The 25,079-nt window shown below is 34.8% G+C and overlaps 2 protein-coding genes across 2 annotated transcripts; both read left to right on the top strand.

The window, feature by feature from the left end:
- On the top strand, positions 1-1,100 carry LOC132546490 (uncharacterized). Its single transcript, XM_060210207.1, has 3 exons — positions 1-85; positions 247-537; positions 706-1,100. The coding sequence occupies exons 1-3, from the start codon at positions 1-3 to the stop codon at positions 1,098-1,100; spliced, it is 771 nt and encodes a 256-aa protein (XP_060066190.1).
- A 2,974-nt stretch (positions 1,101-4,074) lies between these two features.
- On the top strand, positions 4,075-23,307 carry LOC132546489 (sodium- and chloride-dependent glycine transporter 1-like). The gene is made up of 13 exons (XM_060210206.1): positions 4,075-4,267; positions 6,092-6,223; positions 6,402-6,675; positions 6,913-7,045; positions 7,581-7,715; positions 9,560-9,663; positions 14,066-14,190; positions 16,898-17,010; positions 17,243-17,374; positions 18,126-18,225; positions 18,568-18,668; positions 19,965-20,132; positions 23,158-23,307. Exons 1-13 carry the CDS (start codon positions 4,075-4,077, stop codon positions 23,305-23,307), a joined length of 1,860 nt encoding a protein of 619 aa, XP_060066189.1.
- The last annotated feature ends 1,772 nt before the right edge of the window (positions 23,308-25,079 follow it).

Raw genomic sequence — 25,079 nt, 5'->3', positions numbered from 1 at the left:
ATGTGCTGCAAGTCCAGTGTCAGCATCTTCAACGGAAATCGTGGTGTTGGGAATAGGCTCCTGGATGTCAAATCAGCTAAGATTTGTAAACACTGGAACAAGGATAAAGGAATGTAAATCTTTGAAAAGTTCGATAAAAATTAAAAGATATCCACATCAATGCAGTTAGCTTTTACTATCAATGTGAGATTTTCTCTGTGTATTGCTTAAAAAAGTTACAATCATATTTTATTTTTAAATATCCAGTGACAGAGGCTGCGACCAGTCTGATCGCCTGTGAGGGTGATTATGTCCCAATGGAATGTCCCAGCAGATTTTCAATCCATGTGATCGACGCCAACTTTGGACGAACGGATGCTTCACCGTGCGGCGGTAATACAACTGTAACGTCATGTGTGACACCTGAAACTTATCAAGTAATCTTTGAGTACTGCGAGGGGTCCAATACCTGTGAGATCCTTTCCTCTGTTACCGTGTTCGAGGATTCGTGTCCAGATGTTGAAAAGTATCTCAACGTTACCTTTGAGTGCCAAGGAGGTAAGAAAATCAGTTTTACGATTAATAGTACATGCCTTTAGTTGTCTGTATATAATGTGTATATAGTAATATATGAAACCTTTTCATTCATATTACAGAGCGATATAATAATTCTTGAAATAAAGCCGGTTTTTGTATACAAAGAAAAAATGTTTTGTCCTTTTGAAGGACCCACGAAGGAAACATCGTCGACAACGGACATAGCATCCACTATTCCAAAAGAAACCACACAGAGCTCGCAGACATTAACAACTGGCGTGTCATGCTCGTGTACCGATTGTCAGAAAACAGTCAGTAATCAACTATCATCAGTAGCGAACCTGGAAATTATTCTGGAACTCACTAAGAATATAACAGCGGAATTGAAGCTTGATAAGAAGACATTGTCCTCCGCAAAGAGACGAATCACATCGGCCTCAGACGATAGAGTTAGCGCTACCTTTATGGGTTATATAGGGATTGGGGTGTTAACAGTTGTGTTCGGATTGGTTGTCTTCACAGACATCGTCAATATCGTCATACCGTGTGTGCTTGGCCAACGAACTATTCTGTATGACATTTAATGACCGAAAATTGTTCTACAGTGTTGTACTTTATCATTTTTGATGCTATTTCTTGTTACGAATTAATATAAACAATGTTAAACGCTGAGTAATAAAATTATCGACTTGTCATCAAGTTTCCCAGTGGATCTCTTAATTGTTTGGTTAGAGATTTTATACTTGTTAATTTTTTTATTATCATATTTTTTATCATCTTAAAATAAGATCGTCTTTGGAAAACACTTCAGTAGTTGTTTTGTAATAAAGTGTTTTTACTATAGGTATCATATAATTGATAAAAAATAGTAATCAATGACTTTTATCAGTATACATTGTAAGCATTCAGAAACTACAGGAATATAACAACATGCCATCTTAACCTGTTTACATACCAGTATTTTTGTTTGTTTGTTTGTTTTTGTTTTGTTTGCTTGTTTGTTTTTTTTTTGATGTTCCAAACTGACACAAATCCTTTATTTGACCATCTTCTAGAATTAATCTTTTAAAGACTTTATTTCTGGATAGCGTTTTATTTTTTGTAATTTTAATACAAGTAGTCAATTTTCCAAAATCATGAAACAATTTTTGATCTCGGGCCTTAAAAATCCGGGACAGTGATTCACCAAGTAAGTCGGAATTCACGAATTTGAAATCTGGTTTATGGTAATAAATCATTCTAAATTTAGTTGCATTCTACTCAAGTCTTCTTGAGTTATACCCAAGAGAAGAACCACAGCAACCAGAATAAAGTTGAAATTGTTTGCACTATCAACCGAATCGCGCAGTCAATAAAAGTAGTTCACTCGTGAATTTATTTCAAAACGCCATTAAAATTGTCATTTTCAAACAACATAAAATAACAAAGAGTATAAGGACAAAAAAGTTTAAGACATTATGTTTGCATTCATTATACAGAGTTATGTCTTACTTTCGGTAAAACATCAAAGGTGTCGTTTTGACTTTTGATCAAAACAGATAATGATAATAACAAAAATAGGGACCTAACGTGTTTTGTATGATGAACGTAATTTGGTATAACAAGCAAATATGGATAACACTGTAACAACACCCCACCTCCATGACCACACTTTGACAGACAAAACCACTTATTATCACTTAAGAATCAATATGTATGCCTGTTTCTATCGCAAAAATTACCAATATCTTAAGTATCGGTCTTTATTTTCGTGTACGCGAAACACGGTTTGCGTAATTATGTACACCAACAGATTTGGTAGTTGTATATGAGTACTAGGAGAAATTAGGAGTATTAGGGGAATCGGGAGAACTAAAAGTGATTAGGAACTCTCGGATACTATTAAATGAATAATGGAATTTAATTAACGAATATAACAGATACAAAACATCATGTTCAACAATCTTCTCATTATTGTCATTGTGAAATCAAAGGATACCATTCATGATAGATTTGTACTTAAAGTGAGACCGAGGTCTGGGATAAAAGTTAATATCGGTTGGCTTGTACATATTACTTTTCAGAACATTTAAACATTCAATAAATATCTACATTTAACTTTAGTTAATTTGTTGAGTTGTTCTTGATGATTTAGCAGCAAGCCAACAACCAGACTGACTAGAAATAAACTTAAATAATGCATGAGGATGAAAGACGTTCAGTAAAACGAAATATATATATATATACTAAAAGGATAAAGAAACGCAGGGTGAACTTTAAACCAGAAATTAAGTATGATATCGGGCTTCATTTAAAACGAAATTTTGTATACTTACAGATAAATTAAAGCTTAAACATTTCCAAAGTCTGTATTTTGCATCTGACAATTAGTTAAGAGGTACTAACGATTAAGTTGAATGGACCCATAGGATTTTGAAATTGAAATTGAACTGAGTCATCAATATCTTGTGTGTCCGCCGTTTGCTGTGGTCACGGCCCTTATTCTTCTGGTCATAAAGTTTATGAGAGCGTTAATCCGTCTTATGGGGATGTTGTCCCACTCTTCAATTAGAGCTCTGGTCAACTGCTCCCGAATAGCAGGGGGTGGCTGGCGCTTTCGAACCTGTCTATCCACCTGGTTCCAAAGATGCTCGATCGGGGACAAATCAGGGCTATATGGCGGCCAATCTAGTGGTTGAATGTTGTTGTTGGCCAGAAAGACTTGGCAAATCCTTGCTAGGTGGGGCCTAGCATTATCCTGCTGGAGGGTTAGATTATGCTGCTGTAAGAAAGGGATAACATTGGGGTCGGAGGATCTCATCTCTATACTTAGCTGCTGTTAAATTGCCATCAATAACAACCAATTGTGATTTTAACCCGTGTGAGATTCCTCCCCACACCATTACTGAACCGCCCCCAAACCTGCGGACGTCCTGACCTAGGTCGATCGGCCAATCGCCCAGTTTCCCGAAGACGTCTTACAAGACGTTCTATGGTGGAAACATTAACACCAAAGTGCCTAGCAACCTGATTTTGCAGCTGTCCTTGCATCAGCATCTGAATGGCCTGACCCCTCTGAACATCTGTGAGTCGTACCATTCTTAAAACGAATCAAATTCTCAAATTAATTTTAGGGAAGCAGTTGGTCTGTATAATGACTAACGAAGAGTGACTTGACCAACGCTGCATGAGACCAGAACAACACGGTGCATGAGATTCTTGTTTTTTCATTCCTCCATTTACCAGAGCTGCGCACTGTACCGTGACTAAATTTTCGATACATGACAAGGTGTAATATGACCTAATTACTCAATCCACAAAGTTTCACTTTATTTTTTCAAAATATCGAAATAAATATTACCCTGCGTTTCTTTATCCTTTCAGTATATATACTTTTTTTGGTCTTGGACATCTGAACTTTGCATTGTATTTAATGTTGTTTTAAGTATACTTGAGTAAATGTGTGTAAGACTATGGAGATGATAAAGGATTTATAGCCCGTGAAAATGACGTCAGACAAACTGACAGATTATTAACTCTCACCCATTCCGTGGTAGATCAGGCAGGATTGGAGTAGGGATGTCTGAACCGCGGTCAGCAGAGGAAGGAGTAAGGCTTGAACTCCTGGATGATCGGAATAATGTGGTCAATGATTTACCAAAAAGGGAGGTCTGGTCAAACAAGGTGGAATACTCCCTCGGGTTAATCGGGTATACGGTTGGCCTCGGTAGTGTGTGGAGGTTTCCGTACGTGTGCATGAAGAATGGAGGAGGTAGTGTATACCACCATTATTGTTTGCAAATAGTAATGTAACCTTTAATCAACACGATTTACCTTGCTTGAAAATTCAATCATATTCTAAATGTTTCCGTTAAAACTTGCATGTATGTGACCACCTGTCTGTATTTTGTTTACTTATCTATCGATTATATTTATGCAACATAATGATGGCGTGACTGTTAAAGCAAACTGGAAGCGATGACAATGAAAAGAAAAATAAATCTTCACATAATTACAAATGGGCATGTTAAGTAAAGAACCGTGTGTGGGAATTCGGACGGTCTGTCTGGAATTTCGACCGTGCCGGTATTTGTCAACATGCAATTGTTTAAACCTTCAATTATTGTTTGTTGTGTATATTTCACTTCACATAGTTAACGACGTGTGTAGCTATGCGACAAGACCATACACCTATACAGTAATGTGGTAGAATATCTCCTTTGTGTGCCCTATTGCTATATCATTGTTCTGGATTACCGGTGTATGACAAAATAATGAGCGTTCACCTGAACACGGGTGATGAGAGGGTTTGGTTATATATTTCATAGCGTGCTATGAATAGCTACGACGAAGGTCCCTATGTAGGCGAGATGAGTACATGGGGGTTCATGTGGCGGGTGCACGTGAAGGCTCTGATTAAAATAAATGCTCGAGTAAGCCTCCTTGTGACAGTGACTTTGATATTGTCTCTAAAGTGCTACCTCTCTGACGAATACTGATAAAGGCCACAAGCAGGATCCCCGACCCGTTCTCAATTGAGAACAAAGTATATAATAACGGAGGATGTTGCTATCCACAAATGGAAAATTCACTATAGGGGAAATCGAAATCATTATGCTTATCATACAGCTTGATGGAAAACATTAAAAATTACGATTTCATTGCAGATAAAAATTATGATAAGCAACTGCTGTTTAAGAGTTTAGCGTGTCCATAATTTCCAATTTTGCTGGGAATATACGATGGACAAGTTCGATACATTTCTTGTTATCTAACGACAAAACCTCATCAGTAGATCTGATTTCGCTAAATTCAACCAAACAAGTCAGCCAACAAAGAGACAATGTTAGTTTCCATGGTTATGCCAATAGTTTGTTGGAAGATCTTACCATCAAACTCGACGAAGATGTTGTCAACCAACAGAAAAAAGAAAAGTTCCCAATGTTGCAACGAGGTCAGCAAAATCTCTTGGTCTTTAATGTCCCCTGGCTAAAAGATATCCCCACTACTCTGCAGGATCACCACTTTCAATCCCCTCCAAATATATGTACTTGAAAAGAGAATTCCCTATTCTTTCGACCTTCGATGACCCCAATACGGGAACCATCGGAGAAGGCATCCTCGAGCACTGAGGGTGCCGACAAACTTGTTAAGAAATAATTAAGTTAATACACAAACATATATCAGTTACCGGATAGGTGTGTAACAAGCTTCACCCAAAAGTAAATTTTGATTGCATTTATGCTGATGATAAAAACTCGACTGCATATCAAGGTTCTTTTTTGATTGCTTTTTTTCTGTTTTTATTTAAAAATAAATAAATAAATATCAAAGAGAGCTGCCAGGGTTGGGGCCCTGGGGTCAGCCTCTGTGCATTAATTGTCCCCACGGAGGAGGTCATTCATCCGTCACACATATGGTTCTCGTCTCTCACTGTTATATTCCGCATCGCATTCGCTCTTTCTTTTTACACTTATAGCATACTGAAGTTTCACAGCTTACTCACTTTATGAGTTTATACATGTAAACACATAAGTACCTCGCCATTTAAGGGGGAAAAAGGTTCTATTGACACAACTTAATGGCCATCCTCTAGGTGCATTCCTCATTCCTTTCTTCATATTTACGCTGCTGTGTGGATTTCCTATGTATTACATGGAGCTGTGTCTGGGCCAATTTTCCGGTAAAAGTGCACTAGTTTCCTGGTCACTTTGTCCACTGCTGGAAGGTAAGTTCAATTTAAATAACCTTAATTTATTTTTCTATCACTTTGTTCTTCAATATATTGTAAAAGGAAAACGTTGGAAAATTTGTTACATTGCAATATTATGTAATACACGTTCATAGATCGTATGTAACAGACCTGTTGATAACATTTATACGACAAAAACACATTGCTCGCTCAGGTATAGGATATTCCATGGTGTTGATGACGATGATTTGCACGTGGTACTACGGGTTGATCGTGGCCTGGGTGCTGATGTATTTGGGTTACTCATTTTTCCCGACACAGCCCTGGTCCACCTGTAACAATGAATGGAACACAGATGAATGTGTAGTGCTTAGGTCCGGTCTTGAGGCATCTAATACCACACTATGGAACGTTTCTTATTTACTCAATGGATCATCAGCTGAGGAAAGTAAAGGTTTCTACCCTACAGCGGCCACCGAATTCTGGCGGTAAGTATTCTACGTATGTTCAAGTGAAACAAATACGTTATTTTTTCCAATGGATAACGTGATTTTTTTTAAGAACTTGATATTGCTAGATGGTAAACTGTGAAGTGATAATGTGAAAATTTTACTAATCACGGGTTAGATATGATCCGGTCGGATCGGATTATGTATCAGCTTGATCAAGATATGAATATTCAGCATTCTCTAAGCCAGCTAATATCAATCTTTTACATGTTATAGATACAAGCTATTAAACGCATCAAGAGGAATAGACGACTGGGGAATCCCGCAGTGGCATATCATACTGGCTTTGTTTTTCTCTTTTGCATCTATATTCCTTAGCATAATAAAAGGGGTACATTCTGCTGGGAAGGTAATGGCATTGAACGTTCCAAGTAATTAAATCGATTTGAATGTTTCAAATTGATTTGTTTATGTTTTAGCGATGACGTGAATTTTAGTTATAAGCAAATTACAGCAGTATTAGCAGAAAAAAATATGCTATTATTTGTAGTATATATCTTAGTTTTGATAACATTATAAATATTGTAGGATAGAAAAGGCCATTTGATATCCATAATTGAAAAATAGTTAGACAAGAAATAACATTCAAGAAACACCTGCTGAAAAAGAATGGAAGGCACAAGCACCATAATTACTAATTACGAATGAAATATCAAAATATGAAAAGTGATCACTTCTCTGGCAAAGTCAAACATGAAAAATAAAATTCAAATATAACATTTAGGTTATAGTGTCAACCAAAAATAATGTGATTATTGTCTGCTCCTTTAAAACAGATATCATGATATTTAAAACAAGAATTCGCTTACTTTGTTCTTTTATTTTCAATGTAATTTTCGAAGAGGTTTACTTCTATTGATATTTCAACATTCATCACTGTTTAGGTCATTTATGTGACTGCCACTGCACCGTTCGTTCTGCTGTTGGTGATACTGGTGCGGAGTCTATGTTTGGCTGGTTCATTAGATGGAGTTCTACTGTACCTCACACCTGACTTCTCTAGACTTCTCCATTTCCAGGTACTTCTATCAAATGATATATCTTTACTAGTAATTGCTGTCACGAATCAATGTTATAAAAACGATATCTAACAGTGTATTCAGCCATGTCAGATACTTTTCACGAGTGTGGCTAATATTTTGACGTATTTCACCAAAATATTCACCGCGTGAGTTAAAGCTGAAAGTGTAATTTCTGTCATACCGTAATATAATCAATGAACATTTATTACAATACTTCTGAAATATCTATTCAGGTGTAAATTTTCAGGTTATCATGGAAATGGGTATGGGTATTTGTTATTATGAAAGGAAACCTTGTCAACTTGTCAAATATGTTATTGTTAAAATGATAGTTCATTGCGTCATATCTGTAAACACGCATATCATTTAACGTACTTTTATGATTTTCTTGCATTTAAGAACACGGCGAATGATGAGCATCATATTTGGATATAAAAACTTGAGAAAATGAAAAAGAAGTAATATTAGAAAAATAAATCGTAGTATGGAGAATAAGTAATCTGTTACTGTGTAATGAGAAAATAAAAATCCAAAATGATGTATGCACGCAAGCGTTGTTTCCCGTTTTATCTTTTACTATTTGTTTGGATATGAAAAGAGGTATGAACATTATTGGGAGACATAAGTCAGTTTTACGTTATGCCATCGTCCACGGATAAGTGTTAGGATCTTTTCTTGGTGTTAAACATGATCATGAAATTTGATAATCTAATTATGGGGCTGCTGCACCTCACGTCTAGATTTCGACTTTTTTGTTGATCACTTTTCATTTTACTTAGTCGACTCCTGTGCTTCAAACTCTAAGGCCTTAGCATCACTGACGAGTCATAGAAGTACAAAACAGTTGTATGATGCAGTTCAATTCATTGTTTGGCTCAACTGTATCTCACTCCTAATAATGGAAAGGTGCTATTCACTTGTGTATCTTTTGTACAGTCTTAAAGATAGAAGGTGGTAGACACTGTTGGTGGACTCAAAGTCCCCGAGGTTTGCCGTAACCTGTTTGCCACGTTTAAGTTTACTCAAATAGTGGCACGGTTCAGAAAATACACATGTGCTATACGCTATTATAAAGTTAAGTGATGTATGTAAATTATGAAATGTATCTTATCGTGGGGCTGCTGCACCTCCCCGTCTAGATTTTGACTTTTCTTTTGATCACATTGAATTTTCCTTACTCGCCCCTAGGCTTCAAATTTAGGCCCTTAGCATCACTGAGGAGCCCTAGAATGACGAAACAGCTGTATGATGCAGTTTAATTTATTGTGTGGCTCTACTGTATCTCACTCTTAATAATGCAAATATGCTATTCATGTGTGTGTCTTTTGTATAATCTTTGGTACAGGTGTGTTGTACAAGAAGGTAATGATAAATAATAACCATTTTAACTGCCTGTGGGCCTTTTGTTTTATTCTGCTTCAGGCTTTTTGATAAGTGTAGTTTATAAAAAGAAGCATTCGATCTCTTTGGTCATTGGTGATACAATGTTAAATTTTACTAATTATTATCTAAAAGCATTAAAAGAGGTATCTTTTATTGCCGTGAAAAACAACATTTCGATTGACGTGACCTTTCACTATACTGAGTGGCGAAAATATAAAAAATGAATGCAATTATTCTTGAGACTTCCTTCAGATTAGCAAACGTAGGAGTAACAGGTATGTTACTGAAAATGGATGCGAGATTACAAACGTGGATTGAACAAGACAAATAAAGGGAAAAAAAGAGAATAAAAATAAGTAAATAAATAAACAAATGGGGGAAATCTGCCAGTAATTGAAATTGCCAAAAACAGTTGTTTTGTTTTAAACAATAACATATTTATAATGTCATTTTTCTAGGTATGGCTGGAAGCAGCATTACAAGTGTTTTACTCTCTTGGACCGACATGGGGTGGAATAATCACTTTGGCCAGTTTTCACAAGTTCCATGGCAACTGTCTCCGGTAGGATTAATAACTTCGGCAAGCGCTCTCATAACTAATGTTTAACATAAAACTCGTTATGTTGTCCTCACAAATTCTCTGATTTCTGTATCCTGATCACTCTGGTGTCCAAAAGTGTCAAGCAACAATGTATCTATTTAGATAAGGATTGAATGACCTTTTTAGAAAAGTCCCATGGTAACTGTTTATTGTTCAATGTTATCGGTTTCCACAACAATTTCATAATCAGTAATTGCACTGTTAGTGAATCTTTTGTTGTTTAACAATACAATCTTTATATAACTCGAAAACAAGCCTCTCAGAATTGCAAGACAGTAATGAATTTAATAATACTCTTTGTGATGCTATCAATCAACAGATATCTGAATGTATTCCTAGTAGAAATATTACAGTAAGACCTAGAGATAAAAAGTGGATGACACAAGACATAATAACTAAAATTAGACAAAGAAATAGGGTACATAGAAAAACAAGGTCTAGTAACTTACCATGCCACTGGGAAAACTATAGAAATAACAGGAATGAAGTCATAAGTAAAATTAGGGAGGCCAAGAGTAATTATCTAGAAAATATGCATAAATTGTTAGCTAATAAAGATACTTTCTCATTTAGTTGGTGGAAATTGCCAAAACTGTTTTGAAAATTGAACCTGTCCCTGATATAGAAATTAACTGTCCGCAGTCTTTAGAAAACATATCAATAACACATCAAGATGTGTGATCAATTGTTTCTCTTAAATAGTACTAAACCAGCTGGGCCTGATGGTATGGTACCAAAGATAATCAAGGAACTTCAACATTCTATTTCTCTTCCTATAACTTTGCTATATAACAAAACACTACAAACAAGAGTTATCCCCCTTAGCTAGAAAACTGCCAATATTAATGCCATTTATAAAGGAAAAGGTTTAACAAATGAAATATCTAATTACAGACCAATCTCTATAACTTCATGTTTTAGTAAGATTATAGAAAAAAATATATCTAAATACATGTTTAATTATCTAGCTATCATGAAGTTATTTCAAAACATTAATCTGGTTTTATGCCTAAGGACTCTGCAGTAAATCAACTTCTTTCAGTACATCACACTATTGTACAATGTTAAGACCAAGGTTAAGAATTCAGGTTTGTTTTTTGTGACATAAGCAAGGCATTTGATAGAGTCTGGCATGGAGGATTATTGTATAAACTTCAAGTATACGGCATCAAAAGGAAATTACTTTGTGTCACGTTTAAGTTTCACTCAAATACTGGCACGGTTCAGAAAATGCACATGTACTTGACGCTATTCTAAAATTAAGTGATGCATGTAAATTACGAAATTTATCTAATTATTATTTTGACTGCTGGTTTAGGAATGTTTTAGATGATAGAAAAAAAGAGTCTTAACTGGGATATTTATCCACGTCTAAGTCTGTTGGTGCAGGGGTACCACAGGGCTCGGTCCATAATTGTTTTTACTTTATATTAATGATATTGTTGATTGTGTTTCTAATGTAATTAAACTGTTCGCTACCCTGTATGCTGTAAAAGATAATGATCCAATTGAACTTACACAACTTATCAGCAATATTCAACTCTGGGCTAATAGATGAAACATGAAATCTAATCCAAACAAAACTGAATCTGTCATTTTCTCTAAAAAAATTTGAATATCCATCACCCAAATGTATATTTTTATGATGAACCTGTTACTGTCAGTCGAATACATAAACATCTCGGTCTGACATTCATTTATCAAAAGGCCTATAAAAGAATTAATGTGTTAAGAATAATGAAGTATAAATTGGACAGACATTCATTAAGTACAATAAATATATCATATATTAGGCCAATACTTATATACTGATGTTGTCTGGGATAATTGTTCACGAAATTCAAAAGATCTCTTAGAATCAGTGCAATTAGAGGCGACAAGAATAATAACAGGACTGCGTAAAGTCACCTACCACAATAACTTGTATAAAGAATAGGTTGGGTTCCTTGAATAGTAGGAGAAAGCAGCATAAAATGATGCTGACGTATAAAATCATGAATGATCAATCTCCATACTACTTGAAAGAAATTATTGAATCTTATCTTCATGACCCCACATTTGATAGATATCCCTTTAGATCTATTAGATTATTTGATTCTCCTCTCTGTCGAACTGTCAACTATTAAAGTAGCTTCTTCCCATCCATGTTTAATGAAATTAATAACATAGCTTGGGATCTTCAAAATATTCGTTCTACTTATCAGTTTAAAACAAATTATAACACCTGTCCAAAACCTTAACACAAAAACAACTGATATTATTAAGTACTTTGGAAATCGAGAAACCAATTTCATTCTCTGTCAGTTGAGAAATGAGGCCAGCAACCTAAATTGTGACCTTCAGAAAAACTGCCTAGCTGAGTCCTCGGCTTGCTCTTGTGGATTTAGACTCGAAACAGCATCTCACTACTTTCTTGATTGTTGAAACTTTAATCAACATCGTGTTATACTTTTTCAGAATATATCACACGAAGTTCATATCCACTTGACTATTGATGTCATTCTAAATGGTTGTGAGAAATGCAATAAGAATGAAAATAAACATATCCTTCTATCTGTCTCAGATTATATCTAGAAGACTTAGTATGTCTTACCAAAATCTCTAACTCATTCATTCATTCATTCATTCATTCATTCATTCATTCATTCATTATAATTCGTTCATTCATTCATTCATTCATTCATTCATTCATTCATTGTCATCTGATTTCCAAATAAGGTACCTTACACATTAATATTTGTTCTTTAGGGAGGGTTTAGTTTTCATAAGACCAGTTATATTGTCTACTCAAAATATTGAATAATGAATAGAATTAGAAATTTGAAGAAATTTTATTGAATAACACAGATCTCTAACCTGCAAATAGACATAAATTAAACTATTTGGTGGGATTGAATTTCCAAATGCATCAGTGGATCGCCTTGTGTGATACATGGACTTTTCTGGCATGTATCTGTTGGGTGAGGTAATTTAATACCACTAAATGTTTATTCATTAATCTCTTATAATTTTCTTCTCTTCCTGAATTAAATGTAATGTTTTTATTTAAAAAATTATGGTGAAAGGTTAGAAAATGAAATCAAATGGAATTACATGAGGAATAGATTTAAGTAGTTGTCTCCCCTACTTCAGCATTCTGATTTATTTATATATGTTTGTATATGTTCAAATGTCTACTTTTGTATGTCTATGTTTGTACCACTGTTTGTTACCATGTTTGGAGAGGGCTTGAATAGGCTATGCCTGCTGCCCAATTCATTTGTCAATTTGACAATAAAACTTGTTGAAATTAGAAAGCAAGCATATCTTGAAAAATTAGCCTGCAAATTCATACATAAAAAAACTGCATTTATTTACTATTAACGAAAACAAGGCGCATCTGATTTCGAGTTTTTAGTGTATCATGTTTAGTTCAGCTGATCTACAGGACCAGTGAGCTTAATGCCATACCGCAGGCATCCGTCGTGCATCCGTCCGTCCGTTTATTTCGGTAAGCTTGAAAATTTGAGATAATCGAATTCCTGTGCATTCTGTCGCTGATGACTGAGTAAATTTGACCGGAACATCATTGAGACAACGAGAACAAATTCTGTACAAATGATAATTCTCGGGCTCGAGTATCGGGACAAAGTGGGCATATTTTGCAGATAAAAAGACCTCCTCGTTAAGCGTGAAAGAATCATTGAATTTTGTCTAAAACATTCCTGGGAAAAGGGAAAACAATTTCTATAAAACGATTGGTCGTGTTTTTCTGATTTGGGAACGACGAGTTCCAGAAGGAGAAATGAACAAATTCTGTAAAATTCACTCCTTTTAAAATGATTGGATTTTACGCAAATTTAGTTCGACGCATTCTTGAATAAAGAAAATTATTTTTGAATAAAATTTTGGTCTTGGACGCTGAAGCCGTAGTAGCGGGGAAAAAATAGAAAAAAAACCCCAAAAACTAATTTATGAAAATCGTTATCCTCCTGTAAGAACGATTGGATTTTGACCAAATTTGGAATAAAGTACTCTAGGGTGAAGGGAAATAAGTTTTGTATAAATGGTCACTGCCCACGGCAACCGGAGGGGCTTGGCCCAAAAATGGGAATGAGAACAAATTCTAACAAACTTTCTTCAGAAGAAATTGCATGGATTTGTCTCAACTTGGTCTGAAGCATGAATGTTTAGCTGACCTCTGAGGGACTGAGGATCGTGGTTTATTTAGAAAATAGATAGTTGTGTGTTTGGATATATATAATTCCCTTTCCTTTAGTTTTAATGAAACAATTTCGGTCAGGAAAAGCCAGGTGAGCGATACAGATCATATGGGCCTCTTATTATCTTACTTACTAATGGATATGTCGACTGTATCTGACAGGGATGCTGTTATCACCGTGAGTGTAGACGCTTTCTCCAACTTCCTATGTGGACTAGTAGTATTTTCGATCTTGGGATTTCTTGCTCGAGAAGCTAATATTACCATTGAAGAACTAGCAGAATCTGGTAAGTAAGATTAAAACATCTGATTATCTAACAATAGTAGAGTTGAGTTATTAATACAAACATTCCTCTGACAAGGCTGGTGTAGCATGACCGAACCTATGCTATATTCTCATATAACTTTATGATAGGGTTTTAGATATGCATATCCCTTGATATTGGAACACCGTCCACATGACGTACGTGAGTAAGTTGTTATCATAGATACTGTCCCACAATGGATTTAAACTTTCCATGAAAAATGGACACAAAACCAACTCCTGATCATTTATTCAATTATAAATCTGCTATTATGTCATATTCTCCGTGAAAATCTTTATTCAGTTATAATTAACCTAAGTATAATTGAATTTGTGTTTGAACTATGATTGTGCTTACTTATTGGTATTTTCAAAAACGATGGCATTGAAACGCACGTGGTTTCATAATAATTTGATAATGTATGATAATGTATTTCTTATTATTTAGGCAGGGAAACATGTTAAGACTTGCATCTAGTTTACAAAATGCCGTGTAAAATACATATATCAGACCATTTTATATGTTTTTAAAAGACTAATTACAATACCAATACTAACACGATACAAATAAGATGATTTGCATGATTATCAAGATATCATTAATGTTCAGCAATCCATTGAAATATCGTTAAGTATCACAAAATAAAATATACTGTAGCATAGTGGTTTTCAGACAGATGACGAGTTTGCACTGGTAATTGGCTGAGCAATTAAAATAGATAAACAATACTGGATATCTACATACGAGATAGTGCGTACGTATGTATATGTTGTGTATAATTCGGTCACATTGTAAAAACTATTTATATGTAGACCTCTACAGGTTATAGAACAACAAACCGACATCTGAGCTCTTGTACATATGATTGTTTTTTCGAAGATAACAACATAGCGAGGGGAGGTCGAGGGGGGCGGACCTACACCTACAACACAATACAACACACTCATAGAACACGCAGCGGATGACAGCGGTAGGTTATCTTTATATCACTATTCACGCGCGAACGCGTAAGTAATATGTGGCTGATGACATTGTACTTAGCGGAACTGGCTGTCTCCAAAATTTATGATACTTACAGTCAGCACTTGTTTATCGCTTAACACTGTAGCATATCTTTTTACACAGGTGCAACGGTGGCGGGTTATATTAAAGCGAAATGGTTCATCAGAGCATTTGATGGTATCTTTTCTGGGCAATGAAAATATATTTGGTACCATCAATCAACCCCTTGGAGTCAATCTTTCCAACCATGTCGATACAAGCAAGCTACCATCCCATGGCTTAAATTGAGAAGTTATCATTTAAAGATCTTATCACATTTGACCCCTACGATCTTGAAACAATCTAATATCAGTGCCCTGGAAATCTTGGTTATTGAAAAGTCAAAAATATAAAATTATTTACGATGTATGACGACGGGCAAACAGCAATTGTATTATGTCACATGAGACTTCGTCTCAGATAACCTAAGATATAGTTTTGCATTTCAGAATATGTCATTGATTTAAAGTAAAAACGATTTAGATAAAAATAAATGAGTGGAGTGTTGAGAAATATGTATTTGGACAAGATGGCAATATGTTTTACGACGTCTTCTTACTATAGCCCTCAATGATGAGGCTTCAGCAATTTTAAAACGATTGTTAAAACAACATGCCACACACTATATGAACATTACAACTACAAGCGGCTGTCATAAGGCTATGAAAACATTACATTATCGTGTCATTTGAACAATATTTTATGCGAAATAATCCGAAAAAAGTAAGGGAACCCCAAAGAAGAATCTCTGTAAAATACCTTTTTGCAGTTACCAACCAAGCAGAGAAATATTTTTCGCTTGCATAAGCTATCTATGTATTTCTTAAGAAAGTCTATGTCAGGTTTAATTCTCTCTTTACAAAAAAGACTGGACGAAATAAAACCATACCTCCCTCGGTATCAGCGGGAAACGATAACAGCAATAAATGATAAAATCACTTATTCTGAACCATACTTTTAGTTTTTGGCTCGGAGTTTGCAAAGCTAGCACCCTAATGCTGTTATAATTGCACTGCAAATAAATAGATCTGTATGTTGTAAGGAAAATTTAGTAAGTGGTTTTGTATGCAATATGGTTGTAACCAATGAACCTCCACATCGTCATTGAGGTTTAAATGAATTTCAGTCCCAATATATATGCAACGCCATGAAGACCGTCACAATGGAAATAACTGAACTCTTCATTCAATCGCAAAGTTTATAATACAAGTGTATAATGGGCGTTATAATACATTAGTTATGCAATGGGTAAGATTTAACTGGCAACAAGGTAGATATACATGTAATGAATATTAATACACTGATAAAAGACGGTAACATGGAAATTTAACTGCCTCCAGAAAACACTAAAAACGTACTTACCTCGCATGATGGAGAAGACGTCTTTAAATGGTCACTTTTGTTAATAGGCCGTTAACCATTATAAAACCAAACCATATCAGATGGTAATTGTACAGACATCCACTGGGATTACATACCCCTCAAAACTAATGTGAAGTTTTGACTAGTAAACATATAGAAAAATATAACATATAACATGTAAGTTGAAGCATGAACCTTTCTATAAACTATGTTGACACAAACCTTCAGCTGATCTTACTTACGTTAGGTAAGATAGATAGGTGAACATTAACATATCTGTTGACAGGCCCCGGCTTGGTGTTCTTGGTGTATCCTGAAGCCCTGACCCGACTGCCTGTTCCACAGTTATGGGCTGTCCTCTTTTTTGCCATGCTGTTTACAGTTGGACTGGATAGTCAGGTATATCAAATTAAAAACTATAAATGTTTAAAATGAACCAGGTGGAGAAGCAGTCTAACTTTTTATTTCATTTTGGTCTTACGAAAGATAGATACATTTTTCAACGTCTGAGGGTCAGAAAATGTCATGTGTTGATTTTTAGCAGTATTCGATTAATAGTGCAATGTTTTCAAAACATACCCTTTGATTCAGCGTGTTGTCATGAAAGACCTTTTTTGTTTTCATATCACAGTTTGGCATGCTGGAAGCTGTGATAAGTGGACTCACGGACAGGTTCCCTAAAACTCTGCGCAAACACAAGACTTACGTCCTCTTTACTGTTTTTGTACTCTTCTTCTTGACCAGCATAATATTTTCGACACGGGTAATTATTTCCATATCACAGATGTATATCACTTTATTGTTTTCAGACAAAGATAATTAACATGAAAGCAATCATTAATTAAATTTCTCATAGCTATTGCAACGTTTTTTTTAAGACATCAGAAATATGCTTGATATTTTTATCGATAACATCTGATGATGTATGTCACATTTGAATTATCGTTTCGGACATGCGTTCGTTGACATTATAAAGGAACAGGTCTATTGCACAAAAGCTTGGGTGGAAAATGAGTCTCTTGCTTTCTGTTCCTTCTTTCCGATTGAGTCTTGCTTTAGCATGTCTGTATATTTTCTTTAAAATATTAAAAAAATAAACGTTAAAACAATGTTTTATAGCGTACGTGTATATTTATGAATAAAACAATAAATACATGTACCGGTATGTCACTACACAATATGAAAATTGATGAAAGTCTACAAGCAAAATGAAATTAAGTTATTCACCATTTCGGACTCGATTCGAAAGGTATACATTGGTGAATTGACAAAACAAAATTACCATGTCGTGTAAAAGGGATTTTTGTTCAGTTTTTAATAGGCATGTATTCCTTGTCAATTGTAAAAAACAACGTTACCGTTGCTTTTTTTAAAGACTGTTTTCACATTAGATTGCTTTAAAATGTTGTTTGATCGTAGAAATGATTTGTCTTAAGCATTTTGGTGTAGGGATTCTGCTAAGGATACATTGCTGTAGCACAGAAATCTCTTAAAATCTGCTTTTAATATTTCAGGCCGGAATTTACATCTTTCAACTTGTTGACTGGTACGAATCTACATTCTGTATCTTTATGGTTGCATGTCTGGAATGTATCATTATTGGCTGGTTGTACGGTGAGAACATGTCCTATACACTTATCATATGTCTGTATCATTATTTGCATTTTTTATGTTGAGATCATATCATTTATATCATATATATAACTTCACGAGAGAAACTCATTCATTCATATTTACTTGACGCCATAATTAAATCTATTCTCTACCCAGATGTATCCAATTTTTGAGTACATGTTTACTTTCTTTATAAACAGCTGTTGTAGAATATAATAATGCAAGAGGAAGGGAGACTTTTGCTTGGCGAATTTTGAAACGTTTGCACAAATCTTATTTTTAATTTTTCATTTTGTTTGAAAACTAAATCAGATAAATAAAGCATCTATCTCAAATCTGTAGGGGCGGAACGCTTCAGTAAGGATATACAAATGATGACCGGACATTCAGTACCCGTTTTTATACGCGTGTCTTGGTGTATCGTCACTCCAACTTTAATGCTGGTGAGTAAGGCAACAAAACTATACAAAATTGCCTTCATACAATATTTGTAAATCTCTCCATAGATAAACTCGTTTGTCTCCATACTTCACTTTTGTTCATTACCAAATTGATAATAGTCGCAAGCGAAGAGCAATTAAACCATAGGTTGGGGATGCAAGGTTGCTGCTGTCCAGAAATGGAAAAATAGGGATATTGAAATCCTCACCGTTATCCTACAGCTTGATGGAAAACTGTCCATTTTCGTCGTAGGAAATCATCGAAATAAGCGACTGATGGTTAAGAATATGTTGTGTCCCTGACCTCCAATTCTTATTGGAATAAACAATTTCTTGTTATTTAAATGCAATACGTCATTTATATTTGAAAGTGAAATTGAACGATTTTGCATGTCTTTAGGACCTGTTTTAAAGGGCTCTTTAATGAATTCAGCCTTGTATGAAAACAAAAACATTCAACCAACGGAGGAACAGTTTCCCATGGGTATGCCAAAAGTCTGTCAGGAGCGCCCATTACCATACATGACGAAGATGGTTTCAGCCAGAAACTCGATGATTTTCATTATTTTATCGTCCGTATATTTCTCCTTTGATTTGGAAGTATTTGATTTTTTACGAAATAGGCTCAGTATAACTCATAACCATATACATTACCGTAGTTCACCTATCTTTGATAACAAAGTTCTCATAACAAGAGAACTAAGGCGTTCTTTTTGGTACAAATTGATCATTTCGGCGTACAGGGTGAAAAAATCAGGTGTTCTTATAGAAGAAATTCTTTTAGAAATGGGTGTTGTGGATTGGTCAAAATTCTTTAGTGTTCTTTAAAATCCACAAACCAATTAATTCCACTTCTTGAGTAAACTGTATCACAATAAGACTGTAATTTGATAGCACTAAGAATGGTAGTCAGTAGTTTTGACTTGGTTTGAAGTTGAATTGGTAGACTAAATCATCAAACGTTGTTTATATGGCAATAATATTATTAATTATCTGGTTATATATTGTCAAGAGAAATTTTGCTGCAGTCCGATTAAAAAGAGGCGTTGTAAAGGCAAGGCAAATCATATAGATAAGTCATTAGTAGCGAGACATTAGAGTACACACTGTAATATATATACTTTTAAGTGTTAGGGCAATTGCTTTTATATAAGCTATATTGATGAAGCGTGAAGCACTTTTGAATGTAATGTGAAGATCAAATGAAAGAAAACCTCCTTAATATGATGATGACTGGTAAATTCGTCATGAAAATATTGTTTACAAGAATATAAAGATGGCCTTAATAATTTTTGATAGGTTGCGTTCGTCGCTGTCCTTGTGACCTTTGACCGTCCTGTGTATAAAGGATATATATACCCTGACTATATTGGCGTCGTAGGTATTCTGATTGGCATTGTCTCAATTGTTCCAACACCAGTCCTCCTACTGAAGAACTTGCTGGGACAGCAGGGATCGCTGATACAGGTAATACTTTCTGTCATTACTTGTTACATTGTGTATAAGCAGCTTCTTTAGATCTCCAATTATATTGTCATTAACAAACCGCATGCCCCAGGATTCGGCCTAATATAATTAAATATGAAACTTCATAGGGAACACTTAATCACATTAAACCTAGACATGAAAAATACCTCCTAAGGCCACAAAATCTAAAATACTGCTGTTTACTATCTTTCTTCAACCGTCGGACCGTTACAGGTTTAGAATATGTTCGTACTTTACAAAGCAGAATCGCAATTAAAGACCTGAAGCTAATGACCTATAAATCCTGATTCAATCGTGAACAATAACGCTCAAACGAATGATATCTGAAATATCTTTTATCTTGTTCAGTCACAACAGAATACATTAACGTCGAGTACTGATTTAACCAGATGATTACCGTACTTTTAAAGGAACCCATCAAATAGTTTCACCGGCGTCTTACCTCATTTACCTTGCCTTATTTACTAGCAGCTATTTACACAAAGGGTTAACGTTATGAGGTTGATTAGTATAAATATATTGCATTTCTAGCTTTTCGAGATCATCATAATTAAGCAAAATTAAGCTTAATGAAGAGCTTAACGGAAAACTATAATTAAGAATTAAGTCCTCAAACACAGTAAAATGTAGATGAAATTCAGGTTAAGGTTATCACATCATAAGTATTTCATGAAAACTGATCAATTGAATTTCATTTCTTGGTATTATATTTTTTCAACTTCATTACACCTTTTTAGTTAAAGGGACCATGCTTGCAAATATATGTATCGCGAGCAAGCATTTAATTTGTATATATGTAAAAACTTATGCTAACCTGCCGTTATAACCGTTATAATATGTCAACGAACGCATTAGGCATATATATAGTCTGAGCAAATAGTAAATACACGTGCACAATTAATTCACACGCTTGTGCCGATGACAGATACGCCGTCAGGTATTTAGCACTCGTTTAGAAATAGTAAACGGTCCAGTGAAACACCGCATGTTGAGCGTCCGTTTTTATCCGAATTCAGTAGATAGCAATGCACGACAACAGTTTTTAATAATTTTTTTTATCGATATTAGTTAATAACGTTATTATTGATGACACTGCGTAAACTCATGTGACGGGTTAAAAAGTCTGATAAACAATTCTAACTTTTTAAACCATCACTAAACGCACGCGGGACAACAATGGATCAAATCACTTCTCATTATTTTGCAATAGGAATACGTCATAATGTTATGTAAAGAACCCATAGCACCAGCAATTTAGAATATCCTTTGCCATGTTAAATGTTTTGTATTTCTATAGATACGATATATTCATATATACCTTATTTATCTAGAGCGGAACGGACCGAAAAAATGCGATACATACATAAATGTAATTATATTGATATGACCATTGATAAATCACTTAAAAATGAAAAAAAAATTGTTAATCAACAACAAATGATATTTCATTTTTTCAAAATGATTTGTGAAAAACTTAAATAGCTCTCTAGGATTATGATTTCCATTCATTGCTTAAGATTGTCTTGAAAGTTTATCATATAATCCAATTCTAATAACATAATTTAGCTAATAACCAAAGGGAATATTCGTAATCTTGTACAATTTTGTCGTAATGTAACATTGAATGATACAACTTGAACTAAAATAAGTGATTAATTAGTGAAACACGTAAATTATGCCAACTTTGTATGACTCAATTCTTCACTAATCGCGACACTATATATACTATAGTTCAGTAAATTTTATGTATTTGTTCCCTAATGTATTTTGTACTGTGGCCGTAAGGTCTAAAGTTAACAAGAGGCCATTGAATGGGCCTTAGCGGTCATCTGCCTAAGGCAAAGGCAATATAAGCCTAAATTACTGCTCTACAGCTTAGCCCTCATCCAATAACGTCAAAGAACCAACTTTAATAGCCTGGAAAATTAGAAGGTCGTTCGTTTAAAGATTTTAACACATTTGATTCCTGTGGTCTTTAAAAGAACCAAGGTCAGGCATATGAAAACCACTTAGTAGCCCTTGATCCTAGCATGCAACACGCCCAATATCAGCACTCTGGGCCTTCTGGTAATTGAGAAGGTGTTGTTTGAATGGAAAGTTAACGCACAGCACAAGGGCTAAAGGTCAATCTGTCTCTTCGGGACAGATGACTAATTAAATATTGAACAGATTTTACTTCACAGTGACCAACCTTAGCGCCAAAGAGTGTAAAATAATTACACGTTTATGTAAAAAAAAAATTCAATTCCTTCGCTAGAATTCGAACCCGAGGCCTCTGGCTTACTTGTCCGACGCTCAAATGGTATATTTCGGTCTAGAAAATGATACAAATACATAAGTATATGGAAGTGTTGAAAATAAGTAAGGAAAGTAATAGACGTTAATAGATAAACCGGTTATATATGATTGGAAAATGATAACACTTACCGTAACTAACACTGTGTACTTTAGGATTTACATTTGTGATCACAGACTGGTCTCATTTGTGCTGGTATTTTGGACCTGTCCCGATGTACATGTAAACAGACACAGTAGCTAATAAACGATAAACGAAATATAAAAATAAAAATGCTAAATGTCGGCTATTTAACGCTATAAAGAAGTGTCAATTCAACTGAAAATTTATATGTGTAATTACCTAAAACTATTAAATAATAATCACCCTCTAGGTAAAACTATGTAAACCAAGCAAAACCAATTCCTTCGTTGATAGTGGACTCGATAAACACAACAAGCCCAATAAACCATTAGGATTCTATATCGCCGCCATTACCGCAATTTAATTAGGATTTCGTTGATTAAGCAGAATAATTGTTTTGACTGAGAAACAGTTGGTCTTAATCTCTCCACATTTAAAACTAACTTTGCAATATATTTAGACAGATTAATATTTTTGAGATTAAATCCCTGTTCCATCGTTATCTACTTCGGTTACACTGCGATATTCATAAGTTTACTATTTTCAACAATGATGTTAAGCAACTAACTTTATTTTTATTTACAGAGACTTAAGTGTTCGATATTACCGTCTTCAGACTGGGGTCCAAACAACGGCAGCTTGCGACAGTCCTATACCATATACAAGTACAATGAGTCATCCTTTTGGCAGATGGCCAAAATAAACATTCTCGGTAGTCTGCAGAATAAATGTTGATTTGTATTCTCTGTAATGGCAATAAAATGTCGATCTTTTTTTTTTTTTTTTTTACATTTTCCCTTTACCTAACCTTAAAAGCGAGATCATGAATAAACCAGGAAGTTACAGGATTTCATTGTTGGGTGTTTACAACCACACGTCGTCTGTTCATTTGAATGTCTGTTTTACCTTTATGTTAACATAATGCAAACGTGTAATAACTCGGTATAAAATCCCCAGAAATATGTGAACTCACGTTGAAGCCGATAACAATCATCACGTGATGATTTTTTTCTCATCTGTAACTCATTATAGCAATTAAACCCACGTGAAAACGTGTCATCTAATGGTGAGGTCAACAACGAATCACTTTAAAGAGATATCAATATGATATATATTGAAAACGAACCAACACGTCTTAATCGACAGCTATGCCATTTAGTAGTTTTTGGTTAATTTTGTTTGAGAATTCACGTGTGTCCTTGGGCCACAAACAGACATTCCAAGTGGAAAAATAGTATGTCACGATCGTTTTGACGGACGCCCAATACAACTGCTAAAAGAGAGGTAGTTGTAAAACGTACTACTCAAGAAAAAACAATTTTGAAAAGGGGAAATACATATCTCAAGTCAGTTAGTTTAGTCTTACGGTCAAAAAGTGGTTTATGACGTGTGGCAATAGTACAATGTTCAAATTCTACGAATTTCGGCTAGTCTTCAAGAGGGGAGAGAATATGTTCTGTACCTTACAACTTCGAATGTTGGTCAAACAGAAAGCAGTTAGAACGAAGACTTATTAAATTCCACTAAAATGATTAAATGCTTTTTAAACTCTTAAGGCAATAATAAGTCATTACGACCCCGGTGTTAACACCACAAAGTAAACCACTTATGGAATCAAATCGTCTTTGATTGACCGACACCGCGAACTTTGATTGAGAAATAAAAACGCGAAATGGTAGCTTGCGATTAATTTAGAAATAATCTTTATATGTATTTTATCAATTATTGATTTGAAGATAACATATCATTTATTTTCACAACAAGTCATATCATTAAGCCCCAACTGATAGCATCGACGAAATACACTTGATTACAGAGCAGGTCCACTCACATGTCGGAAGGACTCTATATTGTGGAAACAACAGGTTACACAAACTCATGCTTGTTACATACGTATATATATGTGATATTTTTCACTTTCGTTAATTATTTGATGCGACGAAATGACATGTTAACACGTTAACAGAATCAAAGAATTACACGAAGATCTGTGAAAAAAATCCATGGAGATTACGACCAGGTGTTCAGTAAGGTTCAGCGTCTGCCTCATCGGTGTCATCCGCCATGTGAATTTGTTTACGCATCTCTGCGATGTCTACCGTTTTAATCATCAACAACAGCAAACAATAGTCTTTATCATTCATAGAAAGTTGGGATGAAGTTTAGGTATGGACACCAGGAATCCATATTAACACTTATCCTGAATCATAAAAACTTTAAAAGCATTTTTATTTGCATCGGCATACACCTTAACATATTGACAACTAAACATTTGCTGAGAGCAAATGAGTGTCCGATTGGCACTAAACTTTTGATATGTCTTTTTTTTCCAATTTCTCTTGTAATTCAGATTTTAAATCATTTTACCTCGAACAATATTAGAATATACATAGTTGTTGCTATGCACCTCTTGGAGATTTTCCCTTGTGTTTAAACCTAAATAAATGGTATGATATACAATAGATGGATACGAACAATCACATTACCCCTGTGATTTTGATAAATGA

The sequence above is a fragment of the Ylistrum balloti genome, unplaced genomic scaffold (genome assembly GCF_031769215.1).
Source record: "Ylistrum balloti isolate Yb309-2 unplaced genomic scaffold, AGI_CSIRO_Ybal_v1 Utg369892, whole genome shotgun sequence".
In the NCBI taxonomy this organism is placed as follows: domain Eukaryota; kingdom Metazoa; phylum Mollusca; class Bivalvia; order Pectinida; family Pectinidae; genus Ylistrum; species Ylistrum balloti.
The sequence above is the reverse complement of the archived record's forward strand: the minus strand, read 5'-3'. Positions and strand labels throughout refer to the sequence as shown.